The sequence below is a fragment of the Sarcophilus harrisii genome, chromosome 4 (assembly GCF_902635505.1).
Source record: "Sarcophilus harrisii chromosome 4, mSarHar1.11, whole genome shotgun sequence".
NCBI classification, from domain to species: Eukaryota; Metazoa; Chordata; class Mammalia; order Dasyuromorphia; family Dasyuridae; genus Sarcophilus; species Sarcophilus harrisii.
In genome coordinates this window covers 311512574-311526938 of record NC_045429.1, presented here as the reverse complement: position 1 = coordinate 311526938, position 14365 = coordinate 311512574, and the positions used below count along the sequence as shown (strand labels likewise).

The 14365-nt window shown below is 34.7% G+C and overlaps 2 protein-coding genes across 6 annotated transcripts in view; one reads left to right on the top strand and one right to left on the bottom strand.

The window, feature by feature from the left end:
- Positions 1–14365, bottom strand: part of ARSG (arylsulfatase G) — a 194940-nt gene that overhangs the window by 89494 nt on the left and 91081 nt on the right. For all 5 annotated transcript variants that reach the window (XM_031965688.1, XM_031965689.1, XM_031965687.1 and 2 more), the window contains one exon: positions 8690–9545. In XM_031965688.1, coding sequence (XP_031821548.1) covers positions 8690–8907 — 218 coding nt within the window. In that variant the 5' untranslated portion in view covers positions 8908–9545. The remainder of the gene's footprint in view (positions 1–8689; positions 9546–14365) is intronic.
- SLC16A6 (solute carrier family 16 member 6) overlaps positions 4000–14365 on the top strand; it is a 93423-nt gene continuing 83057 nt past the window's right edge. The window contains exon 1 of the mRNA XM_031965693.1: positions 4000–4650. The gene's annotated coding sequence lies outside the window, so the exon portion shown is untranslated. The remainder of the gene's footprint in view (positions 4651–14365) is intronic.

The window sequence follows — 14365 nt, the reverse complement described above, 5'->3', positions numbered from 1 at the left end:
GTTACTGACAATATCATTCTTAGGTTAATTGTGAGAATCATAGGTTTTCCTCCAGACAACAGGCAACTATATCTGAAAGTGCAGTGGATCAGAGATCAATATGGGGAAGTAAAAGATTGTCCATGGGTTAGGTTCCTGTCTCTAGACAATTAACATTCAAAAAAGATTGTTCACAAGCTCAGGCATGTATCACCTGGCCAACTTGTACTTATAAATCTATAAAAATGTTTGAAGAACACAGAGGCTCATTGATAGAAACTGATTTTAGAAATGGGGCGTTTTCAATTTATATATGTATGTATATTTATATTTCATATATGTGTATGCATATTTATATTAAGTATAAGAAATCCATCATATTAAATTGCAGTCAAAGAAATCCTGCAGTCTCAAATGAATACTTACACTTCTACTTATATTAGTGTGGAAAAGGCAAGTGTAGAGCCAAAAGAAACTTTATAGGCCCAAAAGATTTTTTTTCTTCTGGAAGTACCCATTTTGATTAAGAGTGATATCTATACTCCAAGCACCCTAATAAGAATTAATCTCTTAATTAATGAATCATATCTTTCAATAAATCTTACAAGAATATAAGGGAGTTGGAATTTCATTAAAGAATGAGAAGGTTAAGAATATAAAGATTATCTGTTTTATGCTGAGTGATCACCTCCATTCCTTGGTTGAATAACAACTCCCCCCTCATCCATTTCTATAAAAGGTACCCGATTTAATTGTCTTCTCATTCTTTAATGGTGCAACCATAAACATATAATATTTTAAAATTAATTTTGCAGTGTGATTTATGGACATTGGCTTAAACTTATTCATATTATACTGCTTCCTAGTATTGCCAATGATTCTTGTCAAATGGAGAATCCTTCATCAAGTAATTAATGTTTTCACTTTCATTTCAATATACTGGTGCAAACCAACAAATGCCTTTGAAAGTGATAAGTCTAACTTGGGTGATCTCTGTAACTAATGACTTGTTTCAGACAAAATCCCTGTCAAGTCAATGAAGAAAAACCAAAAAGTAATTCTTAAATGGGTTGATATTTTCAATTTAGCAAATAGTTTGAGAGGCTACAGAGTATAGGCAATGGAGAACTAGACTTATAGTCATGAAGACACTTACAAGTTATAATTTTGCAAGTCATTTAACTTTCTGAACCTTGATTTCTCCGTTTGTAAATATAGCCATGATAAAACTTGTGAAATGTTTTATAAAAAGCCATTTACAAATTTTCATAAAATTCACAAATATGAAATGAGATGTTTTATATTAAGCTATTTGCAAATTTTAAAACATTATATTATAGAAGAAAAATTCCCTGCTCTGCATTTTGGACACAAATCTACCAGGGACAAATTAATTAAATTTTTAGGAAAAATTAGTATTTAGGGAAAAAAATATCTAAAAGGATGCAAATCTATGTTATCTTTAAAAATCTCTCTGTCTAATCCTTGAATGATGAAGACTTAGTCGATAATTTTGATATAAGAAACAAAATAATAGTCACTTTATTGTCAGGGGATTCTGAAAGAGAGAACCTATAGGGAAACAGAATGTTGCTCTCAGATCTCCCTATATTTTTTAATTTTTAAAGAGAGCAGAATTCTTCCTTGAACTCTGATTTTATTTCTTTTTAGAAATCGGTTAGGTCTTTGAAACAGTTGTTAAAGGATTTCAGGCTTGGCCAATGATCAAGTACCAACAAGATTCTCTATTCAGGTGAGATAAAAGACTTGGGACAAAAATATTTTTTAAAATATAATTTTTAAATCAAATGAAGGTGGCTTAGCTGTACCAGATCTAAAATTATATTATAGAGCAGCAGTTACCAAAACCATTTGGTATTGGCTAAGGAATAGATTAGTTGATCAGTGGAATAGGTTAGGTTCAAGGGATAAAACAATCAACAAATATAGCAACCTAGTCTTTGACAAACCCAAAGACCCCAGCTTTTGGGATAAGAACTTACTGTTTGATAAAAATTGCTGGGAAAATTGGAAACTAATATGGCAGAAACTAGGCATTGATCCATACTTAACACCGTACACCAAGATAAGGTCAAAATGGGTTCATGACCTAGGCATAAAGAATGAAATTATTAATAAATTAGAGGAACACAGGATAGTTTTACCTCTCAGACCTGTGGAAGGGGAAGGACTTTATGACCAAAGAAGAACTAGAGATCATTACTGATCACAAAATAGAAAATTTCGATTATACCAAACTGAAAAGTTTTTGTACAAACAAAACTAATGCAGACAAGATTAGAAGGGAAGCAATAAACTGGGAAAATATTTTTACAGTCAAAGGTTCTGATAAAGGCCTCATTTCCAAAATATATAGACAATTAACTCTAATTTATAAAAAGTCAAGTCATTCTCCAGTTGAAAAATGGTCAAAGGACATGAACAGACAATTCTCAGATGAAGAAATTGAAACTATTTCTAGTCATATGAAAAGATGCTCCAAGTCATTATTAATCAGAGAAATGCAAATTAAGACATCTCTAAGATACCACTACACACCTGTCAGATTGGCTAAGATGACAGGAAAAAATAATGATGATTGTTGGAGGGGATGTGGGAAAACTGGGACATTGATGCATTGTTGGTGGAGTTGTGAACGAATCCAACCATTTTGGAGAGTAGTTTGGAACTATGCTCAAAAAGTTATCAAACTGTGCATACCCTTTGATCCAGCAGTGTCACTACTGGGATTATATCCCAAAGAGATTATAAAGAAGGGAAAGGGACCTGTATGTGCACGAATGTTTGTGGCAGCCCTTTTTGTAGTGGCCAGAAACTGAAAACTGAATGGATGCCCATCCGTTGGAGAATGGCTGAATAAATTGTGGTATATGAAAATTATGGAATATTACTGTTCTGTAAGAAATGACCAAGAGGATGATTTCAGAAAGGCCTGGAGAGACTTACACGAACTGATGCTGAGTGAAATGAGCAGGACCAGGAGATCATTATATACTTCAACAACAATACTATATGATGACCAGTTCTGATGGACCTGGCCATCCTCAGCAATGAGATCAACCAAATCATTTCTAATGGAGCAGTAATGAACTGAACTAGCTATACCCAGAGAAAGAACTCTGGGAGATGACTAAAAACCATTACATTGAATTCCCAATCCCTATATTTATGCCCACCTGCAGTTTTGATTTCCTTCACAAGCTAATTGTACAATATTTTAGAGTCTGATTCTTTTTATACAGCAAAATAACGTTTTGGTCATGTATACTTATTGTCTATCTAATTTATATTTTAATGTATTTAACATCTACTGGTCATCCTGCCATCTAGGGGAGGGGGTGGGGGGTAAGAGGTGAAAAATTGGAACAAGAGGTTTGGCAATTGTTAACGCTGTAAAGTTACCCATGCATATAACCTGTAAATAAAAGGCTATTAAATAAAATATATATATATATATATAATTTTTAAAATATTTCTGAAAGAGATAATTTGAGTAGGACGAAGTTTGTATATTTCCAGAATTTAAATGTCAGTTGTTAATATTATCCAGTAGAGTCATGTCTATAGAACCAGTCTCAAATAGTACTTCTCCCATACATTCATAACCTGTTGAATTCTAGTCCTTAGTCTACATCTGCATATAACAAAGAATGAAAGACAATGTCTCTCTCAGCCTGTTTTTCTCTCTACAAAACAGTTAAATAGCAGCTCATATTACAATTACAAGATCTTTTTTTTAGATGGCCTTAGTGAGATCTTCCAACAGTTCTAAGATGAAAGGGTAAATAGGTTACACAGTGGATAGTGTGCAGACCTGGAGTCTTATCTTCCTAAGTTCGAATCTAGCCTTAGACACTTATTGGCTGTGTGATTCTGAGAAAGTCATTCAACTCTGTTTGCTTCAATTTCCTCACCTGTAAAATGAGCTGGAAAAAGAAATGCAAGCAACTTTAATATCTTTGCCAAGAAAATCCCAAATGGGGTCACAAAAACTTGGACATAACTGAACAAGGGGGCAGAGCAGAAAAGAAGAGCAAATATTGGCTCTGGAGTGAGAGAACCTAGGTCCTACATTAGCTCTATTACTAACTGTGTGTGTGTATGTGTGTGTGCACAGGGAGACGGACTTTTAGTACTTTGTTCAAATTCTGAATCTCAGTTTCTTCCATAAAATAAATGAATTGGACTAAATGACTTTTATAATCCCCTCAAATTCTAGATCTTTGGATTCCACATCTACTGCTCTTTCCACTATGGATACTCTTTTAAGTTTTGATACTGTAAAGATAAATGAAATTAAGACACATGAGAGTTCTTGGAAGTGAAGATGCTGTGCTTTATATTTTAATTCAACAAAAATTTATGAAAGGTTTAGGCACTGTGCTATAAAGACAAAAATGAAAGAAGTTCCTGCCCCCAAGGAACTTTTATTTAATGGGATGACTTTTTTTTTATCTTCAGGCAAAGAAGTTCTCAAAAAGAACAAAAAATAATGACAAAAACTTTGAGGTGTATAGGGTTTTTACCCTTCTTTCATTCAGCCAAATGGAGAATTCTACTTCCTCTGCAACAATTGATGATATCACAGTGTAGTATGAATATTCTCAGTTCTATTCATGAAACTTAAAAATTGAAATCACACCTTGGCAGGTAAGATAAACTAAAACATTATGGAAATAACAGACTTTAATTTTGTGAGCTTTAGTCTAAATAACATCCAAGAAAGTTTTTCTCTAATGTTTCGTGCTGGTATGGAGATGGTGCTGGGTTGTTTCTTGAAGATGCTTATCAGTAGAGCATGAACTTTAACAAAGAATGCTTTCCACACTGGAAAGCTTTGAGTATGATCAAGAAACATTCAAGGAACAGTCTAAAAAAAATTCAGATTATATCATCTTGTATGTGGAGTATGATAAATTTTGAGGATACAACAATTCTTAAAAACTATCTGCTAGGGCATCTGGGTGGCACCAGTCCTGGAGAAAGAAGAAAATGAGTTCAAATCTGGCTTCAGATACTAGCTGCATGACTCTGGGCAAGTCACTTAACCCTGAATGCTTCAAAAAAGAGAAAAGAAAAAACTGCCTACCAAGTAAAAGACTGGTTGTTTTATATATCAAATGAACCTATTTTTAATATTTAGCAATGCTTTTGGACCATCCTTGAAGATAAAGGCAAAAGTTTTTGTTGAAAGGTAAAGGGAAAAAGCCATCTATGGCCTCCTGATTCCAAGAAAGCAATATTGCTTTAATCACTGAAGACAAAATTGATATGATTCAGTGAATACAATATGCTATGAATAAAGCCTTCCCACAAATGGGCCCAAAATTATGCTTTCCAGTTAAGATTTTCCAGTTAGCATTTATACTATATAACCAATGATAACCCAATAATCCTTGACACAAAACATAACAGAAGTATCCTCTTCTCTTTCTCTCCACTGTAAGACCAAGTTACATGGACAGGAAGGCTAAGTTAAATTATATAGGGTAAAGGACGTTGGAACTCAGCTCTAGTATCAACTTCCAAGTGATTGACCAGACATATGATTAAGACTAGATCACGATAATTGGAGCTGGAAAGGACCTTTAAAATCACCAAGTCTAACTATTACATTTAACAGAAGATAAACCCAAGGCTCATAGAGGCAATTAGAGAGAAAACAGTGAAACTGAAATTTGTATTCAGGTCTTCTAACTCCCAATCCAATGTTCTTTTCATTGTATACTTCACAGTTTATATCTCTCCACAATTTGCCAGGGACCTCTAATTGTCAAATCCAATGGCTTTCTCTCAATTTTCATTCTCCTTGACCTCTTTACAGCCTCTGAAATTGTTCATTACCTTGATATTCCCTTCTTTCTAGATTTTTAAGATACCACTCAGTCCTGATTCTCCTCTCACTATCAGATTGCTTCTTCTCAGTTTCAGATCTTCCCCTGGGTCATCCTTTCTACTTGTAGATGTCCCTCAGGGTTCCCTCCTAGGCCCTCCTTTCTTCTCTTTCACCTGGTGATCTCATCAGCTCCAGGTACTTAATTACCATATCTATACTAATGTTTCTTTAAGACTACTTATCTTGCCCCCAGTCTCATGCTGATCTCTAATCTTGCACCTCCAATTGCCTTTTAGATATCTTGAAATGTCATCCAATGGACGTCCTAAATTCAATATATCCAAATTAAACTCCATATTTTTCTCCTTAAACGTTCCATGAATATGTTTATTAATGTGTAACATAAAGGTGACCCAAGACTATTGATTGATGCTTTAGTCTCAGATCTCTCTCAAGCCATGTCTTACTAAGATGACAAGATATAACCAGAGCTACAAGATTGAAGATTATGGCAACACTGGAAGGTTTAACTAAAAAAAAAAAAAGTGGAATAACATGATAGAAAACCTGTGAAGATGGAGAGTTTGGTATGTAGGAAGGAGTCCAGGAAGGCAGAGAAACAGGAGGGCTCCATGGAATATGAAGATGGAGCAACCTAAGGTAGGAAAAGTTCAAGAAACCTGAATTTTCTCCTCCCACTTCAAAAGAGGAAGTATTGTTTCTCTATACTTCCACTTCTTTATTCCTTCCCCATTTCTAATGAAGACAAGAATAGAAAGTGCTAGAAAATCATCCTTGTGCTAGAAGATGAGAAGCAGTTAAGGTCACTGAGTCACCTTCTTTAGAGGAAGCAGCAACATCCTCTGCCCTAGTACATATGACTTCTCCTTGTGTATTTTAATCTTTTCTTAAGCAAAAATGTCAATATGTTTTTAAAATGCAAGAATATGTAGTACAATTAGTGTTATATTTGCCATTCTCTGCATTTACTGACAGGAAGAAAATTATTAAATACTCCCAAATCAAACAAACAAACAAACAAACAAAAAATACTCCCAAATCAGTTTTTGGAATTTCATAAACAAGCAAGATAGAATAAAGTCTGCTAGTTCCCAAAAACTATGAATATTTGAGAATTGAGAAAGACTAGCAAAAATTAGTAATGACAGCAGTTCTAAAAGTATGTTTCATATACTTTTCATGACTTTTCTGTTCTTTCAGCTTTTTACCCTAGTTCAGATTTTCATTTCCAATCTCCTAGACTACTGCAATAACCACCAAATTAATCTGTCCCCAAACTCTCCCCTGTCCAATCTATCCTCCATACAGATACCAAAATTAGGTTTCAAAAACACAGATTAGATTACATCACCATTCTCTATTCAAATACATGCAATGGCTTCTAAGATAAAAAAAAAAAAAAAAAAAAAAAAACTATGTCCTCCTTTCTCCTTGCCACACCTCATAGAAGTAAAATTTAGATGCCACTTTATAAATGAGCACTTTCCTGAACCCAGTCTCCCAGGGCTTTTAACATTTTCACCTCTTGAAATTACTTGGTTTAAATTATCTGTTTGTATATTTTATCGCCCCATTAGAACATAAATTCCTCAAGTGAAAGAAGTATTTCCTTTATACAGCGGCTTGGGCATAGGAGCATAATAACATAGCACAACATAGTAGGTACTTTTAAAAATGCTTGTTAAATTTGATTGGATATTCAATCAATTAATAAAAACAAAACAACTCAAAAATTGTCAGTTTGACATAATCTAACATCAGTCAGCCACCTCTTTCACTTCTATCATATGATCACTGCGATATGAGTACTTTATTAGAGAAAAAAAATGAAGAGGTCAATAAAAATATTATATAAAGGGCCCTGTGGTCTCACTTTGGTCTTGGTTGAGAACATCTCAGAGGGAAACACTTGAACAGAATGAAAAGCCCCAAGTAACTATGGCTTTAAGTATTATCAGCATTTATCTGATAATATGTTAGGGATTTAAAGAATTAATTAGTTAGGATTTCTATGAAGACTTTCTGTGTTGTACTAAGTTGGAAACTTTTACCAACTCTATTTTTGCAGATCAGAAAAAAATGAAATAGAGGAAGATCGACTTTCTCTGGCCTAGTTAGCTTATCAGCTACGCAGACAAAAATGAAATCCAAGAGTGACTGATGTTCAGATGTGTGTTATCAGCATTTGTTTGTAGGATAAAATGATAAAAGTTATTTAGAGCCAGCATTTAATGGATAGACTGGTTCATTTCAGGACAACTTCCCAATAATGTTTATGACATTTAGACATTCATGACATTAGATACTTCCTAACTGTGTGACTCTGAGAAAGTCATTTAACCCTGTTTGCCTCAGTTTCCTTATCTGTAAAATGAACTGTCATTTCATTTCCAATCTCCTAGACTACTGCAATAACCACCAAATTAATCTGTCCCCAAACTCTCCCCTGTCCAATCTATCCTCCATACAGATACCAAAATTAGGTTTCAAAAACACAGATTAGATTACATCACCAAGTGTCTTTGCCAAGAAAACCCCAAATAAGATTGTGAAGACTCAGACATGATTGAAATCACTCAACAACATATGGGCCAAATGGGTGTTTGAGGGTATGCTATTGAATTGTTTATGTTAAAGAGGAGATCATTTTCAACATGAGATGGTATATATTAAATATGAGATGGGTCAGTGATGATAGAATGGGTACCATGTAATTATTAAACATAGATTTAATCCTTATACTTCCAGAAATTCTTGATTAAACCTAAACCCAGTGTGAGACAATTGAAAAGATGTCAAGAAAGAAGGATTGTTCTCTTTGTTAAGACTCACCTCATCCCTTCTGAAGCCATTTTATCCAATTGTGGAGTGTCCTTCGTCTCTGCCCAGTTTGCTCCCAAGTCACCCCATCCCATATCATCAGCCAAAATGATTACAAAATTAGGCTTCTCAAGACCTCTATACCCATAGAAACAAAAATCCACAAGAGAATAAAACAATCCTGTTAAACTTGCACCCAGCAGCAAAACTTTCAGGAAAAGTATCTCCATAGTCTTAAGAAGTTGGATTCATGTAATCAGGGGCAGAGAAACAGGTGGTACTATTCCAAGTCTTTCCTTTAGGTATCTGCTACTTGCCTTAATTACAACGAAGTCCCTTAGGAGGCAGAGGAAAATTAGGAGCACCCAGAAAACAATTTCCCTTTGGGTTGTGGCAACACCAAGAATGAAGTTAACAGATTGTGATTCTGGGAGGTGAGGAGTTAGGGAAGTTGGAAGCTCACAAGATGGCCTTACTTTTCCTGTCAGTGACTTTTATCATTCACCAGACATGTGGATGCACATATTACATTGACTTTGGAAGTTTACATCTGGAATCCAGTTTTTTTTTTTCCTTCTTTTTTTTTTTTTTTTTAACAGGGCATATAGTTCCAAGTGTTGTTAACCCCACATTCTTCTGCAGTTTCCTTATCACAGTCACTTGGAAAATGACTCAGCTATACAGTTATGAAAATAACAAACATGTTATTTGAACTCGAGGCTAGTCTCACATCTGCTTGGGGTGCCGCTCCCTATGAGATAAGTTCAGGCAGCTGCAGAGCACCTGGATGTTCTGGTGGATGCAGTGGACATTGAGGGAAGGTTCAAATTCCAGATGGTAGAGTGCTTCATTTCTTTTGCACGTTTTTCTGAAAATATACAAACACACACCCATTACACACACACACATTAAAGAAGAAAATTAGAGTCAAAATTGCCAGCACAGCTGTGTTTTATTCAGTAAGTTGGGAAAGAATGACTTTTCCATGACAACAGATGTTTTCTTCCCTATTCAAATATTTAACCTATACATCAGTTTCTTTGCCTCCAAAATAGTAATGATACCATTTCCAAATGACCTGATTAACAAGGACTGGAAAAAACAATAATCTTTCAAAAACACATTGCCAGCCTTGAAGGAAAGGAGGAGAAAGAAAGGGGAATGACTTCACTAAGATATTATTCTTTGAAATAATGATGCTATTATATAAAAATTGTCATGAAAATGTTCTTATTAATATGGAATAATGATAATAATAAACAACAACTAACATTTATACAACATTTTTAAGAATCATAAGTCTAGAACTAGAAGGAACTTTGGTTCTCCCTCATTTTACAGATGAACCAAAAGGCCATGGGATATAAAAACACTTGTCCAGGATCATACACTTTACATATACTGTAGCATTTGAAAAAAGGAATTGTGGTCTCTTTTGAATCTGACATGGTTCCTTTAAAAAAGTATCTAAAGAGATGTTGGAAAACCAGATTATCATGAATCTGGGCTTAGACAAGCCTAGAAATTACTAGAAAAAAAGAAAAGTTGTCCTTTTAAACTAATTATAACTTAGACTCCTTGAGAACAAAAATTAAGTAAGAAATCAGAGTGGGAAATGAAATCAGCATGAGGCCAATAGCTCCTTCATTCACAAAGTCAGTGGGCAGAGGCTCTGAGAAATATAAAGGACATCAATTTAAAATCAGACATTCAGGGAGGGACTAAGAAGAAGGCAGAGCAGTTCAGAATATAACAGGATAGGTATTTCCATTCAACTAGAAGTAGCATTATGACAGATGCTATTTTAATTAGTGCACTAATAAGATATATGTTTGATGCTACAAGTTAACTTAACCATTCACTGTCAGTCAACAAACATTTATTAAGTACCTACAATGTGCCAGAGGCTAAGAGCTGAGAATATAAAAAAAAAAAAGAATAAGTAAAAACATTTAAATTCTCCCCAAACATTATCTGCTTTCAAGGAACTAAGTCTAATGGGGAGAGAAGTATGCAAACAACTGTACAGAAATACAATAAATTGGAGATAATTCATAAGAAAAGAATTCATAATAAGGAGAATCAAGACAGACTTCTTACAGAAGGTGATTTTGGTTGGGACTTGAAAGCAGACAGAGCGAGCAATAGAAGGAGAAAAGAAAATACAGGAATAGGGCTCAGCTAATCAAAATTAGCTAGAAGCTGGAGTGTCTCTTATGAGGAAGAACAAGGAGACCGGTGACCCTAGATCAGAGAATATGTGATGACAAAAGGAGTAAGGTGAAAGAAGATTGGATACACATGTGGGAGGCAGTTAATAAAGAGCTTTTAATGCCAAATAGAGAATTTTGATGGCTAGGTAGCACAGAGATAAAATGGCAAGCATGAGTCAGGAGCACTCATCTTCCTGAGTTCAAATCTGGACTCAGATACCAGCTATGTATCTTTGGGTAGCCTCTTAGCTGTACTTCCTTATCTGTAAAATGATCTGGAGAAGGAAATGGCAGACCATTCCAGTATCTTTGCCAAGAAAATCCCAAATGGGATCATGAAGAACCAGACATAACTGAAATGGCTCATCAGAGGTGCTAAGAAATCCTGTATTTTATTGAGAGGGATGAGAGGGACTGACTTCATTTAGGTAGATGAGTAAAGAGTGGACTGAAGTAGGGAGAGACTTGAGGTAGAGAGGCCAATCAGAAGGTTATTGCAGGGTCTGGCAAGAGATGATGAAGGTATGCATCAAGAGTTAGAGAAAATAAGGAAGTATATGTTCAAAATGTTGGGAGGTAGAACTGAAGGACTTGGCAAAAGATTGGGTATGGAGTGGAGGGCACAAGTGGGCCTGGGAGCCAGGAGATAGTGATACCTTTGGCAGAAATAGGAAAAGTGGGAAGGAGAGAAAGGCTTGTGGGGGACAGAGAAAGAATTCAGCTTTGAGCATGTCAAGTTTAAAATGTCTATAAGACATTCAGTTCAAGGTATCTGACATGCAGTTGGAGATGTAAGACAGAAGCTCAAATCAAAAGTTAGGGCTGAAGAAGTAGATTTATCAACATTAAGAATAAAAAGAATTATTAGCATAGTAAATTGTATATCACTATGCAAAGAGTCAAGTTACAGTGTGTCTGACCACAGCTAATCAGATCAATACAAGTTTGGAATACTCTGCCACAGGTCAGACACAAATAGTCCCTAGGAACATTTGGCATGGCTGTTCTAACTTTGTACATCTTGCATTTCTTCTAAGCTAAGTCAATTCTGCTTTGCTCATAAAGCACAGCAAGTCACGTAATCTCTTTCTGCCTCAGTTTCTTCTTTTGTAAAATGAGCATAATAACCTCATCTACCTTGCAGAGTTCTTTTGAGGATCAAATGATGTAAATTATAAACTACTTAACACAGTCCCTGTTACATAATAAGGGCTAAAAACAAGTTAGCTGCTGTTATTATTATTATTAAACTGGATTCTCTCAGAGACTTTCCTCGATTTTCTTTTTAAAGCTACTGAGGTTAGAACTCTAAACAGTTTCATTTCTTTAAAAGTAATAATTTCGGATTGGTTCAGATAAAATAAGAAATTTGAAGGTACAAATTTAAGAAGAAATATGCCCCCTCAAAAGGAACAAATAGAAATTATTTTCTTTATTGTTTCTAATATAAAGTTTCTTAGGGATTTTAAAGGCTAATTATTAATACTTACCACTAGAAAAGCATGAACATCAGCTAATGAATCTAGCCTCTCTCTCTCTCTCTCTCTTTCACAACCTCCTCTTTTCCTATCCTCCCCAGGGAAAGACTTCCCTATTCTGTCCTAAATTTTTTATTAAAGGTGAAAAATCAAGCTAAGATTAAGATACTTGCTTATAGCCACAGATGGAAGTCAAAGTCAAGTCTGAGACTTACAGCTAGGTTGCCCACATGAGTCTGGCCCTAATCCTTGCCTTCAGAAATCATTATCTCTACATTTTCTATCTCTTTTCAACACTCCTTTATTCTTCCCACACAAATCATTAAAAAAATATTATAGAGATAGTAGACATAGAACAAAGGGAAATTTTAACTAATGGAGGGGAAAAATGCTTCATGCTGCCAAGCTTGTCATTCATTGACTTGATTTAGCCATTCATTTAACAATTACTAGATAGTCACATAATGGATATAATCTTATATACCTACTATGTGCTTAATTTGCTCAACCCACCTGATTTCCCTGGGATAGGATTACAATAAGATAAGAAGGATTTTAGGAGCCACTTAATCCAGTTCTCTCATTTTACAGATTAAGAAACTGAGGCCTAAGGAGGTTGTGACTTGTCAAAATTCATATAGCTAGTGACCATCAATCATTAAATTCACTTTCTCTGACCCAAGAAACAATGTTCTTTGCACTATACCATACTGTTTGCCTGGAGGCTCTGAATATATCATACACAAATAAATAATATAGTTCTTATCCTCAAAGGGTTTACAATATAGCAAGACATATTGAGAAGACTGCTGGACAGCAGACCTACTTTGGATCCTATCTCTGATATTCTGAGAAAATCAATTAATCTTCAAGATAATCACTTTCTTCATATGCAAAATGAGGATAATAAGGAATATTTATCAAGAAACTCCTTTGTGCTAGAGACTATGCTAAATATTTTATAAATATTATATATATTATATTATAAATATAAATAATAAATATTTATAAATATAAATATAAAATATAAATGTTATACTTTATAAATATCTATATGAAGTACGTACTATTATTATCCTCATTTTATAGCTGAGGAAACTTTGGCAGACTTGGCTTGCCAAAGTGTCATAACTAGTCCAAATTTGAACTCTTAATCCAGTCCCAGTGCTTCATCTGTGCATTAGTATTCATGCAAGATTAAGAATTCTAGATCCTCCTCATGTTAGGTATAACTCTCCAATGACAGATTTCTGAGAGGACATGGACAAGAATCACGTGAGAAAAATAAGCATTATGGATTGTGATCATCATTCAAGAGAATGCCTGCATTAGTTAGATCACAGATCTATTGATTTAGAATACTGGCATACCTATCTAGTTTATGGAGTTATTCTAAGGAAAGTACTCTGGAAACTCTAAAAGGCTATAAGAATAGCAATAGTAATAATAGATGAGACAGGATCCCAACTGACCATAATGCATGCATAAGAGCATGTTGAGTTGACATTGGCCTATGTATACATTGGTCATGTATACAGGTCATGAGTACAAATGAAGGACTATGAAAATTTTTAGAACAAGAATTAGGAAGAATCAAGAAAGATCTTAAGATAAAACTGAAAGGGATATGGAGGTAGTTTAAAAGATTTCACAATGACTTGACTATCCCACACAATAAATTGCATAAGAAGGATTTTTATTTCTTCAGTCACTTGTTACCCCTCAAAAAGACCACAAGTTTGAGTTGTTGAACCAGTATGTACATAAACTCCTTTCCAGTGCTTCAGTTCCTCCTGGCAAGTAGCTTCTATCCCAGGAGATTTATCTGTTTTTAGCAATAATTTCAGCATGTTCCCTCGTCACACATTCTTAACAGAGAAGATAGGTATATTTGAATTTTTTTTCTGCTTCATTGCTTATTTTTGGGCTAGAAAAGCCAGTGAACATGATTAGGTTGTGAAGAGAACAAAAAGAAAAGGAAACAAGTTGATGCAAAG